We start from the raw sequence: 20,000 nt of genomic DNA, 5'->3' as shown, positions 1-20,000 counted from the left end.
CCCAGTCCTTCCCCAGTGCTGTGAGCATTAACTGGTTTCCTGTCTCCCAGTAAACAGGCCCAGTCCTTCCCCAGTGCTGTGAGCATTAACTGGTTTCCTGTCTCCCAGTAAACAGGCCCAGTCCTTCCCCAGTGCTCTGAGTATTAACTGGTTCCTGTCTCCCAGTAAACAGGCCCAGTCCCTCCCCAGTGCTCTTAGCATTAACTGGTTTCCTGTCTCCCAGTAAACAGGCTTAGTCGTGGTATTAACTGGTTCCTGTCTCCCAGTAAACGGGCTTAGTCGTGGCATTAACTGGTTTCCTGTCTCCCAGTAAACAGGCCCAGTCCTTCCCCAGCGCTCTGAGCATTAACTGGTTTCCTGTCTCCCAGTAAACAGGCTTAGTGGTGGCATTAACTGGTTCCTGTCTCCCAGTAAAAAGGGCCCAGTCCTTCCCCAGTGCTCTGAGTATTAATTGGTTTCCTGTCTCCCAGTAAACGGGCTTAGTCGTGGCATTAACTGGTTTCCTGTCTCCCAGTAAACGGGCTTAGTCGTGGTATTAACTGGTTTCCTGTCTCCCAGTAAACAGGCCCAGTCCTTCCCCAGTGCTCTGAGTATTAACTGGTTTCCTGTCTCCCAGTAAACAGGCTTAGTCGTGGTATTAACTGGTTTCCTGTCTCCCAGTAAACAGGCTTAGTCGTGGTATTAACTGGTTTCCTGTCTCCCAGTAAACAGGCTTAGTCGTGGCATTAACTGGTTCCTGTCTCCCAGTAAACGGGCTTAGTCGTGGTATTAACTGGTTTCCTGTCTCCCAGTAAACAGGCCCAGTCCTTCCCCAGCGCTCTGAGCATTAACTGGTTTCCTGTCTCCCAGTAAACAGGCCCAGTCCTTCCCCAGCGCTCTGAGCACCAGAGGGTCCAGGTTCTTCATCAGTAGCCGGAGGAGGATGAGGGGACGCTTCTCTGTGAGTCTGGGATCTGGATCAGGACTTCAGAAAGACCCTAAGAGCCGCTGAAAGCATTTTAACTGTAACCGTTCTGTCTGTGTGCAGGGTTTATTGCGTCAGCTGGTTCTACTTCCTGGTTCAGACGCTACGTCCAGACTGTGTCCGACCTCTGACCCCAGCCTGGCCGAGCTGTCCGTCCCCCAGGTCCTCAGGTCCACGCCTCTCCAGCCCGACCACCGTGGACCGCTTTACCCGTACGGTGAGGAGAAGCTGTTTAAAAGTCTAGCAGTCTGTTTCGTTCGTGGACGTCCGTTTTGAAGGCTTGATTTTGGCAGTTTGACCGTCACCATCTTGGTTTTTAGGAGCCAGAAGTGACCATATTTGGACAGAAAGGGTGGAGCTATGAGGATGTGAACGGGTCAAAGTTTAAGATGAAAACACAGACAGCCAAAAACAAGTGGATGGCTTTTTTAATGTCCCCTATTGTTAGCATGGTTAGCATTGCTAAGCCTCTGTCCTGATTGGTTGTAAAGTATCCCCTGCTTTATCGTTTATTTTACAATAAATGGGAGCATCATTTACTAAATGAACATCATTCTGTGTTGAAGAAGACTTGAAACTAGCGATTGAAACCATGAACTCGTTATGAAAATGTTTATTCAGGTAATAAATCAAGTGAGAAGTAGGCTCATTTTCTCTTAGACTTCTATAGAAACAGACTTCTTTTTGGAGCCAGTGGAGTCTCCCCCTGCTGGAAGTTAGAGAGAAAGCAGGTTTAAGGAGTCTCCCCCTGCAGGAAGTCAGAGAGAAAGCAGGTTTAAGGAGTCTCCCCCTGCAGGAAGTCAGAGAGAAAGCAGGTTTAAGGAGTCTCCCGCTGCAGGAAGTCAGAGAGAAAGCAGGTTTAAGGAGTCTCCCCCTGCAGGAAGTTAGAGAGAAAGCAGGTTTAAGGAGTCGCCCCCTGCAGGAAGTCAGAGAGAAAGCAGGTTTAAGGAGTCTCCCCCTGCAGGAAGTCAGAGAGAAAGCAGGTTTAAGGAGTCTCCCCCTGCTGGAAGTTAGAGAGAAAGCAGGTTTAAGGAGTCTCCCCCTGCAGGAAGTTAGAGAGAAAGCAGGTTTAAGGAGTCTCCCCCTGCAGGAAGTTAGATAGAAAGCAGGTTTAAGGACTCTCCCCCTGCTGGAAATTAGAGAGAAAGCAGGTTTAAGGAGTCTCCCCCTGCTGGAAATTAGAGAGAAAGCAGGTTTAAGGAGTCTCCCCCTGCTGGAAGTTAGAGAGAAAGCAGGTTTAAGGAGTCTCCCCCTGCAGGAAGTTAGAGAGAAAGCAGGTTTAAGGAGTCTCCCCCTGCAGGAAGTCAGAGAGAAAGCAGCTTTAAGGAGTTTCCCCCTGCTGGAAGTTAGAGAGAAAGCAGGTTTAAGGAGTCTCCCCCTGCAGGAAGTCAGAGAGAAAGCAGGTTTAAGGAGTCTCCCCCTGCTGGAAGTTAGAGAGAAAGCAGGTTTAAGGAGTCTCCCCCTGCAGGAAGTTAGAGAGAAAGCAGGTTTAAGGAGTCTCCCCCTGCAGGAAGTTAGAGAGAAAGCAGGTTTAAGGAGTCGCCCCCTGCTGGACTTCAGATAGAAAGCAGGTTTAAGGAGTCGCCCCCTGCAGGAAGTTAGAGAGAAAGCAGGTTTAAGGAGTCTCCCCCTGCAGGAAGTTAGAGAGAAAGCAGGTTTAAGGAGTCTCCCCCTGCTGGAAGTTAGAGAGAATGCAGGAGTAAGCCCTGACTGCAGTACGCAGATTGTGGAGTGGCTCAACGTGGGTGGAGCTAAACGTCTGACTCAGCACACTTGCCCAATAGCAACCGGAAGAGGAAGAATGTGTGTCTGAGTCCATAATATTGCACAGGACGTTCACCCCAGAGACCGGGGATCGTGGCCCGCGTGAGGCGTGTCCTTTCCCCGTTCTTCTTTTCCGAAACCCAACCTCTGTATAGATGCTTCCCATTACTTGCTGACCACCACGAAACACACATTAAAAATAACGTGCCCATTTCACGAACTGCTGTGAAAACGGCCACATCGTTTGAGAATGTGCTACCTGATCTCCGCCACCAGATGGCGCCTGCGCGGAGTCAAACGTTTAGCTCCGCCCACATTTAGCCCAACCCCGATCTGCGTACTGCAGTCAGGTGCAAATGGAATTGGCAGCTTTAAGGGGCTTCAGCATTGGCTTCACTTTTCAGAGCGGGAAGTTGGCGCTTGGTTTAGAGCTGAAAGTAAAACCCTAACAGCCGGCTGTCGACATACTTTTGTTCACGTAGAGAAACCAGTGGATCAGTTTCACAACAAGGCACTTTGATCACCCTTATCTTTCAGTGCTGGTGGTTGTGGTTTGTTAAAAGTTTCTTCATGTTACAGTGTGTGTGTGTGTGTGTGTGTGTGTGTGTGTGTGTGTGTGTGTGTGTGTGTGTGTGTGTGTGTGTGTGTGTGTGTGTGTGTGTTTGGGCTGTAAACTTCAGGTTGTGATGGTATCAGTGATTCAGTAACCTGAGCCACAAAATGACTGACAGGATGTTAGCTTTCCTTTCCTGTGTGTGTGTGTGTGTGTGTGTGTGTGTGTGTGTGTGTGTGTGTGTGTGTGTGTGTGTGTGTGTGTGTGTGTGTGTGTCGGGGTCCGACTGTTTGATGTGTGTTGCCATGACAGCAGTGACCGACAGGTGCTTTCAGCTTTTAAAAACAACAACACGGTACAGCTGTGTTCTTGTTTTTGTGTCCAACCCCCTCTGTATGAAACACAACCAGGACTATGTTTGTGTGGTTGTGTTGCAGAGGCGGAGGCCAGAGTGACTTTGGGGAGCCCTCCTCCGTGCTCAGGACCAGAGCAGGGCCAGCTGTGGTTTAACGCTCAGAGGAAAGGTCTGTTCATCTGTGACGGACTCACATGGACCACTCTGCTGCACAGTGAGTCTGGAAGTCCTTCACAAGTCCTCCTCATCATTTACATTCACAGTAGTCTCACATAGCCAGACCTTCCTCCACAGCTCTGCAGAGGAAGGTCTGGCTAGTCCACACAGCATTCCGGGATGGGAGAATAACTACTCTGGTTTATTGGCATTTCTTTAAAGGGGAACTATGCCGGGTTTTTTTTAGCTTATTTGACCTTAAAGGTCCCATGACATGGTGCTCGTCGGATGCTTTTATATAGACCTTAGTGGTCCCCTAATACTGTATCTGAAGTCTCTTTTATATAGACCTTAGTGGTCCCCTAATACTGTATCTGAAGTCTCTTTATATAGACCTTAGTGGTCCCCTAATACTGTATCTGAAATCTCTTTTATATAGACCTTAGTGGTCCCCTAATACTGTATCTGAAGTCTCTTTTATATAGACCTTAGTGGTCCCCTAATACTGTATCTGAAGTCTCTTTTATATAGACCTTAGTGGTCCCCTAATACTGTATCTGAAGTCTCTTTATATAGACCTTAGTGGTCCCTTAATACTGTATCTGAAGTCTCTTTTATATAGACCTTAGTGGTCCCCTAATACTGTATCTGAAGTCTCTTTATATAGACCTTAGTGGTCCCCTAATACTGTATCTGAAGTCTCTTTTATATAGACCTTAGTGGTCCCCTAATACTGTATCTGAAGTCTCTTTTATATAGACCTTAGTGGTCCCCTAATACTGTATCTGAAGTCTCTTTATATAGACCTTAGTGGTCCCCTAATACTGTATCTGAAATCTCTTTTATATAGACCTTAGTGGTCCCCTAATACTGTATCTGAAGTCTCTTTATATAGACCTTAGTGGTCCCCTAATACTGTATCTGAAGTCTCTTTTATAGAGCCAGTCCCACAATGAGCTTTCCTTAGGATGTGCCATTTCTGTGTCTGTAGCTTTAAATGCTATTGAGGAAGAGAGAGGGGGGGGGCAAGGTGGAGGGTGGGGGTGTGGCCTTGACCAAACCTCATAAAGTGACATTTTCATACCATGGGACCTTTAACTGAACAGCTTCAGAGTCATTGGGATGGTCCTATGACTTTTTTCGGGTTGAATGGTCGTCTTGCTTCCCTCTAGTGCCTGTGAGCTGAAAAACCACCCTTGCAACTTTGGGCCGGCGAGCGTAGAAGTATCGCGTGATATCAGGTCTCGCCATGCAACAAATTGCTTTACGGCACACACACAGGAACCGGCTAGCTGTAAGAACAAGGTAGAGATGGAGTTTTTCACACCATCGTCATGGCTGAGCCAGCTAAAATGAAGCAGAAAGCTAGGAAGGCATTGTCAGAGGAACAGAGAAAGAGGAAACGGAAGACTTTCCGGCGCACCTGAACAATCAAGGAAGTGGACGGTCGTGGATGTAGACTACTTACGAGTAGACGATCCTCACTCCTCCCTTCAGTCCGCCCTCGAACGTCCCCTTTCCTTGGCCCCCAGCCAGCACCTGAGCTTTCACCACCAGGTCCTTCGTACCTGAAACATGTAGTAGCTAGTGCTTGGAATCGTTCAAAACATGTTGGTACCGGTACCGATACAAATACCTATAGTTTAGAACAGCAAACTGCCTGAAAAATATCTGAAAAATATTAGTTAACAGCACAGTCAGAAAGTATGAGGACAGAGACACATCCACTGCTGTGTTGTCTTGCAGAATATTGGTAAAATGTCTCTGCTGTGTCTCCTTTAGATCCGGAGCGTTTGGACTACGTGGAGGACTACCAGGATCTGTACACCAGCTCCGAAACCTTCGATGTCGAAATCTTCTCCATCCCGTCTGAGGGCCTGTTCATGGCCGCAGCCAACAGGTAAACAAACAATCTGTTGGCGTTAACCCTCAACTCTGTCCCATTTTCAAAAAGTTTCTGTATCAGAAATTTGGGTTTCTTTCAACCAAATAAATAACGTGGATGGTTCCATACAACGCTCTTCACAAGTTAAATAAATGATCAGTTCACTGCTATCATTGGATTCCAGATTTGTTCTGCAAGTCCGTCTGGCCAAGAGCCCATTCAAGCCCATTTCCAATTTCTCCAAATCGAGGCACCAATCATAATCGTTGAGGCGAGCTTTACACCAATCACAACCGCTGAGGAGGGCTCTACACCAATCACAACCGTTGAGGAGGGCTTTACACCAATCACAACCGTTGAGGCAGGCTCTACACCAATCACAACCGTTGAGGCGGGCTTTACACCAATCACAACCGTTGAGGAGGGCTTTACACCAATCACAGCCGTTGAGGCAGGCTCTACACCAATCACAACCGTTGAGGCGGGCTTTACACCAATCACAACCGTTGAGGAGGGCTTTACACCAATCACAACTGTTGAGGCGGGCTTTACACCAATCACAGCCGTTGAGGCGGGCTTTACACGATGACGATAGCGCAGCGACAGTGAGCAGCTTCTTGTTTACATTCAACATGACGACCACCGAACCCGTTGATGCCGCTGTAGCTCTTACGTCACCCGGATCGTTGCTCTGATTGGTTGAAGGACTATCCAATTGCGCCCAGAGGCATTTGAGCGGCGTCCGTTGGTGACGCCCCTTTGGAAATGGGCTGTGAATGAAGCTTCCCCAGACCCCCTCTCAGTTACAGCTGAGAAGGGTCTGGGGTCAACCAGGCTACAATGTTATAGCATGTAAAGAAAAATTGATAATAAAACGTTGAAAAACTTAGGAATAAAATGTCAAAATAGCACAAAAAAATGTGACAAAAAATTTGGAAAAAAGTGACAAAAATGTCAGGATAATCTTCAAAAACACGTCAAAGAAAAAAATAGAAAAATATTGACAGAAACTTCGGAAAAAAGTGACAAAAGAGTCGAAAAAGACGACCAAAACATTGGAATTTTTTTTACATTTTGACCCAGACAAACAAAAAGTTGCATCATGGTCGACGGGGAAGACAACACGAGTGTTAATCTATCCTCTGCTGTCTCCACGGTAACTGTCCCATCTCGTCCTGCAGTACCGAAACACCGCCTGCTTGGTGTTAAAGGCAGAGCCGGCTATATAGGCAACATTGTTTTTGGCGCTTTTTGTGCTTATTTACATTTTCTCATAACTCATATTAATGTTAAAAAACCTCATAAAGTGACATTTTCATGCCATGGGACCTTTAACTGTCTTTCCTGTTTTTCTGCGTATCTGTCTGGTACACAATGCACTTTTATGCCATGTAAGGCCTAAACTCACCTGACAACTGACCTGTGTCCTGTGCTGTCTCCATGGTAACACTTGCGTTTCGTCCTGCAGGGACTCGCGGCCCGGCTCGGGTATCTACCGATGGAGGAACGGGTCGTTCCAGCTTTACCAGAACATCAGCACTCAGGAGGCCCGAGCCTGGAAACACTTCACCATCGCCGGCAAGGTGAGAGCCCATGGACTCAACCACCCTGCAGATCATTTACACCCCGTTAACACCGAGGCGGGCAAATATGTTATAGCGAGGCTACGTGTTATCGCGAGGCTACAGGTTATAGCGAGGCTACGTGTTATCGCGAGGCTACGTGTCATCGTGAGGCTACAGGTTATAGCGAGGCCACGTGTCATCGCGAGGCCACGTGTCATCGCGAGGCCACGTGTCATCGCGAGGCCACGTGTCATCGCGAGGCTACGTGTTATAGCGAGGCTACGTGTTATAGCGAGGCTACGTGTCATCGCGAGGCTACGTGTTATCGCGAGGCTACGTGTCATCGCGAGGCCACGTGTCATCGCGACGCTACGTGTTATAGCGAGGCTACGTGTTATAGCGAGGCTACGTGTCATCGCGAGGCTACGTGTTATAGCGAGGCTACGTGTCATCGCGAGGCTACGTGTTATAGCGAGGCTACGTGTCATCGCGAGGCTACGTGTTATAGCGAGGCTACGTGTTATAGCGAGGCTACGTGCTATAGCGAGGCTACGTGTTATAGCGAGGCTACGTGCTATAGCGAGGCTACGTGTCATCGCGAGGCTACGTGTCATCGCGAGGCTACGTGCTATAGCGAGGCTACGTGTCATCGCGAGGCTACGTGTTATAGTGAGGCTACGTGTCATCGCGAGGCTACGTGCTATAGCGAGGCTACAGGTTATAGCGAGGCTACGTGTTATCGCGAGGCTACGTGTTATAGCGAGGCTACGTGTTATAGCGAGGCTACGTGTCATCGCGAGGCTACGTGCTATAGCGAGGCTACGTGTCATCGCGAGGCTACGTGTCATCGCGACGCTACGTGTTATAGCGAGGCTACGTGTTATAGCGAGGCTACGTGTCATCGCGAGGCTACGTGCTATAGCGAGGCTACGTGTCATCGCGAGGCTACGTGTTATAGCGAGGCTACGTGTTATAGCGAGGCTACGTGCTATAGCGAGGCTACGTGTTATAGCGAGGCTACGTGTCATAGTGAGGCTACGTGTCATCGCGAGGCTACGTGCTATAGCGAGGCTACGTGTCATCGCGAGGCTACGTGTTATAGTGAGGCTACGTGTCATCGCGAGGCTACGTGTTATAGCGAGGCTACAGGTTATAGCGAGGCTACGTGTCATCGCGAGGCTACAGGTTATAGCGAGGCTACGTGTCATCGCGAGGCTACAGGTTATAGCGAGGCTACGTGTCATCGCGAGGCTACGTGCTATAGCGAGGCTACGTGTCATCGCGAGGCTACGTGTTATAGCGAGGCTACGTGTCATCGCGAGGCTACAGGTTATAGCGAGGCTACGTGTCATCGCGAGGCTACAGGTTATAGCGAGGCTACATGTTATCTCTCTCTGTGTCGGTCCTCTCGTCTCCTCTCTCTGTGTCTGTCCTCTCGTCTCATCTCTCTGTGTCTGTCCTCTCGTCTCCTCTCTCTGTGTCTGTCTTCTCGTCTCCTCTCTCTGTGTCTGGTTTGTAGATGTATGGACTAAGATGCAAGGAAGGGAGGCAAGTGGAGGTCTCGGGGAGAGAGTTTCAGCAACATGAGATGCAGCAATTGTGTTTTCTCTTGTCAGATTTTCCTGGTGGTGGCGAACTCCAGGGAGGCGGAGCCTGAGCTGTCCGTGATCTACCGGTGGAATCAGCGGCGACGGCGTTTCCTCCGTCACCAGACTCTGGAGACGCACGCTGCTCTGGACTGGGAGGCCTTCCACATGCACAACCACAGCTTTCTAGTCGTGGCCAATCACAGACGAGGTAAACAAAACGAGCGGCTGGATTCACTTCCTGACTCTCGTTAGAGACACCTGTGATCTGTGTGGTGTTTTATTGAACCATTAACATCAAACACACCTCCACCTGCTGATTACACATTCATGTGGTGTGTGTGTGTGTGTGTGTGTGTGTGTGTCTAACCACAGTACACCTGCATCAGCCGAAAGATCATAAACAATCTTTCTTTTCAGCTCAGATCAATGAGTGTGTTTCATCTTCTCACACACACACACACACACACACACACACACACACACACACACACACACACACACACACACACACACACACAGACACGCACAGACACACACACAGACACACACACAGACACACACACACACAGGCACACACATATACACACACACACACACACACACACAGACACACACACACACACACACACACAAACACAGACACACACACAGGCACACACACACACACACACACATTCCTGATGTGTTCCTCAGTTTGTATTTAAAGTTTTAAGTGATTAAAACGTATCTCTGCGTCCTCAGCCAGAGACTCCAACCACAACATCCTCAGTGTGATCTACAGATGGAACCCCGACACACAGGTAACACACAGACACACAGGTAACACACAGGTAACACACAAACACACAGGTAACACACAAACACACAGGTAACACACAGACACACAGGTAACACACAGACACACAGGTAACACACAGACAGCACAGGTAACACACAAACACACAGGTAACACACAAACACACAGGTAACACACAGACACACAGGTAACACACAAACACACAGGTAACACACAGACACACAGGTAACACACAAACACACAGGTAACACACAGACACACAGGTAACACACAGACACACAGGTAACACACAGACACACAGGTAACACACAGACACACAGGTAACACACAAACACACAGGTAACACACAGACACACAGGTAACACACAGACACACAAACACAACACACAAACACACAGGTAACACACAGACACACAGGTAACACACAGACACACAGGTAACACACAAACACAACACACAAACACAGAGGTAACACACAGACACACAGGTAACACACAAACACACAGGTAACACACAGGTAACACAAACACACAGGTAACACACAAATCCACAGGTAACACACAAACACACAGGTAACACACAAATCCACAGGTAACATACAAAACACACAGGTAACACACAAACACACAGGTAACACACAAACACACAGGTAACACACAAATCCACAGGTAACAAACAAACACACAGGTAACACACAAACACACAGGTAACACACAACACACAGGTAACACACAAATCCACAGGTAACGCACAGACACACAGGTAACACACAAACACACAGGTAACACACAGACACACAGGTAACACACAAACACACAGGTAACACACAAACACACAGGTAACACACAGACACACAGGTAACACACACAAACACACAGGTAACACACAAACACAACACACAAACACACAGGTAACACACAAACACACAGGTAACACACAGACACACAGGTAACACACAAACACACAGGTAACACACAAACACAACACACAAACACACAGGTAACACACAGACACACAGGTAACACACAGACACACAGGTAACACACAAACACACAGGTAACACACAGACACACAGGTAACACACAGACACACAGGTAACACACAAACACAAACAGCACAGGTAACACACACAGTACACAGACACACAGGTAACACACAAACACACAGGTAACACACAAACACACAGGTAACACACAAACACACAGGTAACACACAAACACACGACACACAGGTAACACACAAACACACAGGTAACACACAGACACACAGGTAACACACAAACACACAGGTAACACACAGACACACAGGTAACACACAAACACACAGGTAACACACAGACACACAGGTAACACACAAACACACAGGTAACACACAAACACACAGGTAACACACAAACACACAGGTAACACACAAACACAACACACAAACACACAGGTAACACACAGACACACAGGTAACACACAGACACACAGGTAACACACAGACACACAGGTAACACACATAAACACACAGGTAACACACAAACACACAGGTAACACACAAACACAACACACAAACACACAGGTAACACACAGACACACAGGTAACACACAAACACACAGGTAACGCACAAACACACAGGTAACACACAAACACAACGCACAGACACACAGGTAACGCACAGACACACAGGTAACACACAGACACACAGGTAACACACAAACACACAGGTAACACACAAACACAACACACAGGTAACACACAAACACACAGGTAACACACAGGTAACACACAGGTAACACACAAACACACAGGTAACGCATATATATATATATATATATATATATATATATATATATATATATATATATGTATATATATATATATATATATATACATATATATATATATATATATATATATATATATATATACATATATATATATATATATATATATATGTATATATATATATATATATATATATATGTATATATATATATATATATATATACATATATATATATGTATATATATACATATACATATACATATACATATATATATATGTATATATATACATATATATATATGTATATATATACATATATATACATATACATATATATATATTAGGGCTTTCAAATGATTACATTTTCTTAATCGCGATTAATCGTTGAGTTTCTATAGTTAATCACGATTAATTGCGTGTTTTATCAGTTATTGAGTCCATATTAACAGTGGAAGCCGTTCTTACCGGAGGATCTAAACTGGGAATCAAATGGATGCAAAGAAAGTGACTTTATGAACTTGATTTTAAGATTTGTATTTGTTTATTATTTATTTAATCTAGTCACACATTTGAATCTATATTCAATATTAGGGTTGGGTATTGTTTGGTTTGGATACCGTTGCTAAAGCGGTACTTTTAAAACGGTACCGGTGCCTTAACGGTGCCTGAACCGATACTTTTTAAGAAAGTAAAAAAAAAAAGAAGGGTACTAAACAACAGATGGTGACATTAAAGAACGGCTTGTTTATTGCTAAGGCCATATGGTCAACATTAAATGATTAATAATAATGTAGAACAATAACAATAACTTATTTCACTAGTAAACTGCTGTTGAACGACAAAAACAACAACCAGATGGTAAAGGACATTTACAATAACTTCAAATGCACCACGAGGCTGTAGTTTACCAGTTTCATTGAACGCACCGTCTGTGTTGTTTCTCCGACAGCAGCTGCAGATTGTTACATCCCGGTGTTGAATCCTCTACAGTAAAACACAGTCACACTTTACACCGTTTAGCGTTAGCTGTCAGCATTTAACCCTGTTTAATCAGCTACTAGCTAGTGGTAGGCTAACGTTAGCTGCTGTTGAGTATAGTGTTAACTAGCTAGCGGTAGGCTAACGTTAGGTGCTGTTGAGTATAGTGTTAACTAGCTAGTGGTAGGCTAACGTTAGGTGCTGTTGAGTATAGTGTTAACTAGCTAGTGGTAGGCTAACGTTAGGTGCTGTTGAGTATAGTGTTAACTAGCTAGCGGTAGGCTAACGTTAGCTGCTGTTGAGTATAGTGTTAACTAGCTAGCGGTAGGCTAACGTTAGCTGCTGTCGAGTGTAGTGTTAACTAGCTAGCGGTAGGCTAACGTTAGCTGCTGTCGAGTGTAGTGTTAACTAGCTAGCGGTAGGCTAACGTTAGCTGCTGTCGAGTGTAGTGTTAACTAGCTAGCGGTAGGCTAACGTTAGCTGCTGTCGAGTGTAGTGTTAACTAGCTAGCGGTAGGCTAACGTTAGCTGCTGTCGAGTGTAGTGTTAACTAGCTAGCGGTAGGCTAAGGTTAGCTGCTGTCGAGTGTAGTGTTAACAAGCTAGCGGTAGGCTAAGGTTAGCTGCTGTCGAGTGTAGTGTTAACTAGCTAGCGGTAGGCTAACGTTAGCTGCTGTTGAGTATAGTGTTAACTAGCTAGCGGTAGGCTAACGTTAGCTGCTGTCGAGTATAGTGTTAACTAGCTAGCGGTAGGCTAACATTAGCTGCTGTTGAGTTAACTAGCTAGCGGTAGGCTAACGTTAGGTGCTGTTGAGTATAGTGTTAACTAGCTAGCGGTAGGCTAACGTTAGCTGCAGTTGAGTTAACTAGCTAGCGGTAGGCTAACGTTAGCTGCTGTCGAGTATAGTGTTAACTAGCTAGCGGTAGGCTAACGTTAGCTGCAGTTGAGTTAACTAGCTAGCGGTAGGCTAACATTAGGTGCTGTCGAGTATAGTGTTAACTAGCTAGTCGGTAGGCTAACGTTAGGTGCTGTTGAGTATAGTGTTAACTAGCTAGTGGTAGGCTAACGTTAGGTGCTGTCGAGTATAGTGTTAACTAGCTAGTGGTAGGCTAACGTTAGCTGCTGTCGAGTATAGTGTTAACTAGCTAGCGGTAGGCTAACGTTAGGTGCTGTCGAGTATAGTGTTAACTAGCTAGCGGTAGACTAACGTTAGGTGCTGTTGAGTTAACTAGCTAGCGGTAGACTAACGTTAGGTGCTGTTGAGTATAGTGTTAACTAGCTAGCGGTAGGCTAACATTAGTTGCTGTTGAGTTAACTAGCTAGCGGTAGGCTAACGTTAGGTGCTGTCGAGTATAGTGTTAACTAGCTAGTGGTAGGCTAACGTTAGCTGCTGTCGAGTGTAGTGTTAACTAGCGTCATGTGCAGCGGTGTTTGTGTTTCAGAGCATCAGAGAGAAGAGCAGACATATCAGTGGCAGCAGCAGGATGTTTTACGAGGAAATACGGCAAAATAGTATCCTGTTAGGCACGACGCAAAGCCGAGTGAAGTGAGAATAAATGAATAAATGGCGGCATGCGATTAATACGATAAAAAGAAATGAACGCATCATGCTCGGCCCTTAATCGAGTCGCGATTAACGCGTTAATGCTGACAGCCCTAATACATACACATATACTGTATGATTAATAACAGGTTTTGATTGTCTGAATGGTGACCTAAGCGCCCCGTGTCTGCAGCTGTTCGAGGTGAACCAGACTGTGGCCACCTCCGGGGCGTATGACTGGGAGTTCTTCTCCGTGGGACCGTACCACTTCCTGGCGGTCGCCAACACCTTCGACGGCCAGACCACCACCATCAGCTCCACCGTCTACGTCTGGCTGGACGGACGCTTCCAGATCTTCCAGAGCATCCCGGTCAGTTTGGTCTCTGTGTGTGTGTGTGTGTGTGTCTGTGTGTGTGTGTGTGTGTGTGTGTGTGTGTGTGTGTGTGTGTGTGTGTGTGTGTGTGTGTGTGTGTGTGTGTGTTTGACTGTAGTGTGTTTGTCTCTCTGCAGACAGTGGGAGCGACTGACTGGGAGACGTTCCAGATCCATGGCCGGGTGTTTCTGGCCGTGGCCAACAGTCAGAAGGTTTCTCAGCGCGGGCCGAGTCTCTACAGCATCAACTCCACCGTGTACGAACTCAACACGCTCACACAGACCTTCATACGCTTCCAGGACATCCTCACACACAGGTCAGGCTCTGGACGCACAACAGACACACAACAGACACATAGGTCAGGCTCTGGACGCACAACAGACACACAGGTCAGGCTCTGGACGCACAACAGACACACAGGTCAGGCTCTGGACGTACAACAGACACACAACAGACACACAGGTCAGGCTCTGGACGCACAACAGACACACAGATCAGGCTCTGGACGCACAACAGACACACAACAGACACACAGGTCAGGCTCTGGACGCACAACAGACACACAGGTCAGGCTCTGGGACTGCACAACAGACACACAGGTCAGGCTCTGGATGCACAACAGACATACAACAGACACACAGGTCAGGCTCTGGACGCACAACAGACACATAGGTCAGGCTCTGGATGCACAACAGACACACAACAGACACACAGGTCAGGCTCTGGACGCACAACAGACACACAACAGACACAGGTCAGGCTCTGGACGCACAACAGACACACAGGTCAGGCTCTGGACGCACAACAGACACATAGGTCAGGCTCTGGACGCACAACAGACACACAACAGACACACAGGTCAGGCTCTGGATGCACAACAGACACACAACAGACACAGGTCAGGCTCTGGACGCACAACAGACACACAACAGACACAGGTCAGGCTCTGGACGCACAACAGACACAGGTCAGGCTCTGGACGCACAACAGACACACAGGTCAGGCTCTGGACGCACAACAGACACACAACAGACACACAGGTCAGACAATGGACGCACAACAGACACACAACAGACACACAGCAGACAGGGTAACGGCCTTAACGAGCCTGTGATCACATGTTGTTGTTGTCGTTGTTGTGTAGCGCGGTGGACTGGGAGTTCTTCACCGTGATGATCACATGTTGTTGTTGTCGTTGTTGTGTAGCGCGGTGGACTGGGAGTTCTTCACCGTGATGATCACATGTTGTTGTTGTCGTTGTTGTGTAGCGCGGTGGACTGGGAGTTCTTCACCGTGGGAGAGGAGAAGTTTTTGGTCGTGGCCAACTCTCACGACGGCATCTCGTACTCTCTGAACAGCGTCGTCTACAGGTGGGTACTTCCTCTCTTTCCCAGAGATATATACACCAGCAACTGAAAGCATTGCCGTCACGGGGACTGCCCATTTCTCCAACGCTCCATTGTTCCGACCTCTCAACAACCCGAAAAATTCCCTTTGGTCCCACAGCCCACTAGTCCGACGTCCCCTTGTTCCGACCATATAGGCTTTTGTGGATCACCTCCCATGATCTCAGGGCGTTTTCACACCTGTAGTTCGTTTGCTTTGGTGCGAATCAGTTGGTGAGTTAGTAAACGTACCAAAATGCGTCATTACAAATCAGGCAAGAACGTCCAGCCCTCTTATTGGTTGGATATGTCTGGGGGCGGGAGCAAGAAAGTAAATACAGGAAGAAGGTCCTGTGTTCTGGTCTAGTGGTCAAACCAGCTCATTTCATTAAAATAATCAGACATTGTTTCGCAAGGGACGTGACTACGTCTGCTCTGGTCATTGCTGAACACACCTGACTACAGGAGACATCAGCTCAGACTGCTGGACACACCTGACTACAGGAGACATCAGCTCAGACTGCTGAACACACCTGACTACAGGAGACACCAGCTCAGACTGCTGAACACACCTGACTACAGGAGACATCAGCTCAGACTGCTGGACACACCTGACTACAGGAGACATCAGCTCAGACTGCTGAACACACCTGACTACAGGAGACATCAGCTCAGACTGCTGGACACACCTGACTACAGGAGACACCAGCTCAGACTGCTGGACACACCTGACTACAGGAGACACTAGCTCAGACTGCTGGACACACCTGACTACAGGAGACACTAGCTCAGACTGCTGGACACACCTGACTACAGGAGACATCAGCTCAGACTGCTGGACACACCTGACTACAGGAGACATCAGCTCAGACTGCTGGACACACCTGACTACAGGAGACATCAGCTCAGACTGCTGGACACACCTGACTACAGGAGACATCAGCTCAGACTGCTGAACACACCTGACTACAGGAGACATCAGCTCAGACTGCTGGACACACCTGACTACAGGAGACATCAGCTCAGACTGCTGGACACACCTGACTACAGGAGACACCAGCTCAGACTGCTGGACACACCTGACTACAGGAGACACTAGCTCAGACTGCTGAACACACCTGACTACAGGAGACATCAGCTCAGACTGCTGGACACACCTGACTACAGGAGACATCAGCTCAGACTGCTGGACACACCTGACTACAGGAGACATCAGCTCAGACTGCTGGACACACCTGACTACAGGAGACATCAGCTCAGACTGCTGGACACACCTGACTACAGGAGACACTAGCTGCAGAGGGTATGCGTCCCCCTAGTGGTACTTTTAAGGACTGCAGGAGGTACGCGTCCCCCTAGTGGTACTTTGAAGGACTGCAGGAGGTACGTGTCCCCCTAGTGGTACTTTGAAGGACTGCAGGAGGTACGCGTCCCCCTAGTGGTACTTTTAAGGACTGCAGGAGGTACGCGTCCCCCTAGGGGTACTTTGAAGGACTGCAGGAGGTACGCGTCCCCCTAGGGGTACTTTGAAGGACTGCAGGAGGTACGCGTCCCCCTAGGGGTACTTTGAAGGACTGCAGGAGGTACGCGTCCCCCTAGGGGTACTTTGAAGGACTGCAGGAGGTACGCGTCCCCCTAGGGGTACTTTGAAGGACTGCAGGAGGTACGTGTCCCCCTAGTGGTACTTTGAAGGACTGCAGGAGGTACGTGTCCCCCTCCCTCCTAAATCCAGTTTAGCTTTAGCAATTCAGCTATTCAGCATTCCCACGTATTTTCTGCAGGAAATGCATTTTCTAGTTAACGTTAATTTCTAAGATGAAACAAAGGCTTCAAGTTGCGTGAACTTGTGAACAGCTCAGACACGACGTGATTGGCCTGACCAGAGTTTGGTTTTTCCAGTTCGCAAGCCCAACGGAGAGTTGCTAGACGACCCTGGCTGCAGACTACATCTGCTGCCACTAGGGGGCGTCTAGATTTCTAGGCTATCAGACTTGAGTATTGTGCATTGTGTTTGGTGTTTACCTCTGTGTGTTTTGTGTGTCCAGGTGGCAGGGTTACGAGGGCTTCGTTGCGGTCCACAGTCTGCCGACGTTTGGCTGCAGAGACTGGGAACACTTCAGCACCGACCAAGGCTCCTTCCTCGTCTACTCCAGCGCCACTTCAAGGCTCAGCAAGGTCTTCAAACTGAGGACTTACTGAATCAGACTCCGTCCTCTGCTACGCGTGGACGCCAGACTCTGCCAGGGACTCCTCAAACCTCAAAACAACTTCTTACAATCTACCAACTTCATCACAGCAACATTCACGCTCACGTTGTCAGAGTTCAACACTGAGACGCTTCAGATATTCTGTCCGTTGACGAAGTTTCAAGAGTCGAAGCCTGCTGAGAAACTGTTGGAGCTGCGTCCTCTTCAGGGACACTAATCCCTAACGTTCCTACGGCGTCGTGACCCTTTGGGAGTTCTGCGTCTGGGTTGCTTTGCATCGCGGTGCATTTCACCGCCACACCGCTAGGGGGTGATAAGTCTGAGGGTATTTGCGAGGTGTCTGCCAGCCAGTTTATGTTATGTTAGCAAGCTGACATATAGACACTTTACTAACACGTAACCCCGTCATTGGAACCAAAATATGTCTGAGTTTATTTGCAAAGCTGATGTCAGTGAACTAGCGTGTTGCTACTCCCCACACCAGTTGACCAATCACAGTCCTTGTGGTCTGCGTCACCTGGACGCAAAGTTACACATTGCTATGGCGCCATTTTGATGCTACCAACCCATCACCTCCCGTTAGCATCCCGTTAGCATCCCATTGACTGCCATTCATTCTGACGTCACTTTGACAGAGAATACCTTTACATCTGAAGCGTTTAAAGACTCTATTTGTCCGTTGTTTATTTCTAAAGAAACACGACAATGTATAAAAGGCTCCATTACCTTGTAGCTCACGTTATGGCTCCGTAGCAGACGTTTTTATAACAATAGGCTAACGATTGGGTCATAACCACGAGACTTCCTGTCTCATAGTAGAGGAGTTACCGTATAGTACAGGAGAAGCTCTCAGGCAGTTTGGACTTCCATCAGCTGTTTAAGTGTAATGACTAATGTTAACTATCATTTTAGTGATCAATAATGAGCCTGTGTCTATGTTATCTCCTTACATATACCTACGCTCTCCGTCTCTGCTAGATTGGGAATGATTGAGATTTCTCTTGGCACAGCTACCAGAAGACTTCCAACTTTCAGACAGGTTGCTCACGTCACATCTACGTCTTCAAGCTCAGTTGGAGGCTGCTCAGTAACGCTCAGCCATCACCGGGAAAGAGACGTCACTGGTCTCCGTCCAGAGACACGGGGTCTGCTGCTCCAGGTTATATATACTGTCAGTGCGACTGCTACTACTACGACCGGACGCATGGAAAAGATCGTGCAGTGTCGTAAATCCTCGTAAAACAGGATTATCATCTGCGCATGTCAGATCGTGCAGACAGCAAGGATACCGCTATGTAACGATGAGAGAACTTTCACACTTACGTTCATGAATTCACCGTCTGTGTTGCGAGTCGTGTAGGATCAACTACACCACGCAAAGTAGCTAGATATATGAAACAAAAGCAAGCTTAAACTACACTCTCTCGGTGTTTGGTGAGTCTGCCCCTGAAGCTGTACTACAGCAGACGTTAACGTTACAGAAACTACAGACAGGGAGCCAGATGAGGCTGGTACTTTACACAGTAACGTCCCACAGCCTACGGCGTAGTCGCAGTGGGACGGGCCAGTCTAATGCTGGGAGGGAATGGATGACTATTATACTAGTAGACTCACAACAAACTAGACTGCACCGCTGTCGGGCAATAAGGGAACGCTTCATTTTGAAAGGTGCTTTTCAAAAAGTTAATTATTATTATTATTATTATTATTATTATTATTATTATTATTATTTAAAAAAAAAAATCTTTCTTTTTTTTTTTTGCACTGTAAACTGGAATAAGGTCTAATACATTTTGGAACTTTTTTACAAAAGAAATAAGCTATTATGAAATTAAGAAACACATTGGACACACACACACACACACACATACACACACACACACACACACACACTGACACACACACACACACACACACACACACACACACACACACACACACACACACACACACACACACACACATACTGACACACACACACACACACACACACACTGACACACACACACACACACACACACACACACACACACACACACACACACACACACACACACACACACACACACACACACACACACACACACACACACACACAGACACATACTGACACACAC

General features: G+C 47.4%; 1 protein-coding gene across 1 annotated transcript in view; it reads left to right on the top strand.

Annotated features, from left to right (window-relative positions):
- LOC144525904 (thrombospondin-type laminin G domain and EAR repeat-containing protein-like) overlaps window positions 1-19,549 on the top strand; it is a 36,100-nt gene extending 16,551 nt beyond the window's left edge. Inside the window, exons 6-16 of the mRNA XM_078262964.1 lie at window positions 850-940; window positions 1,028-1,181; window positions 3,719-3,850; window positions 5,575-5,692; window positions 7,146-7,260; window positions 8,859-9,039; window positions 9,579-9,631; window positions 14,112-14,288; window positions 14,429-14,607; window positions 15,560-15,661; window positions 17,722-19,549. Of these exons, the coding sequence (XP_078119090.1) occupies window positions 850-940; window positions 1,028-1,181; window positions 3,719-3,850; window positions 5,575-5,692; window positions 7,146-7,260; window positions 8,859-9,039; window positions 9,579-9,631; window positions 14,112-14,288; window positions 14,429-14,607; window positions 15,560-15,661; window positions 17,722-17,875 (1,456 nt within the window). The 3' untranslated portion in view covers window positions 17,876-19,549. The remainder of the gene's footprint in view (window positions 1-849; window positions 941-1,027; window positions 1,182-3,718; window positions 3,851-5,574; window positions 5,693-7,145; window positions 7,261-8,858; window positions 9,040-9,578; window positions 9,632-14,111; window positions 14,289-14,428; window positions 14,608-15,559; window positions 15,662-17,721) is intronic.
- The last annotated feature ends 451 nt before the right edge of the window (window positions 19,550-20,000 follow it).

The sequence above is a fragment of the Sander vitreus genome, chromosome 11, assembly GCF_031162955.1.
Source record: "Sander vitreus isolate 19-12246 chromosome 11, sanVit1, whole genome shotgun sequence".
Taxonomy (NCBI): Eukaryota; Metazoa; Chordata; class Actinopteri; order Perciformes; family Percidae; genus Sander; species Sander vitreus.
This window is presented reverse-complemented; position numbering and strand designations above follow the sequence as displayed.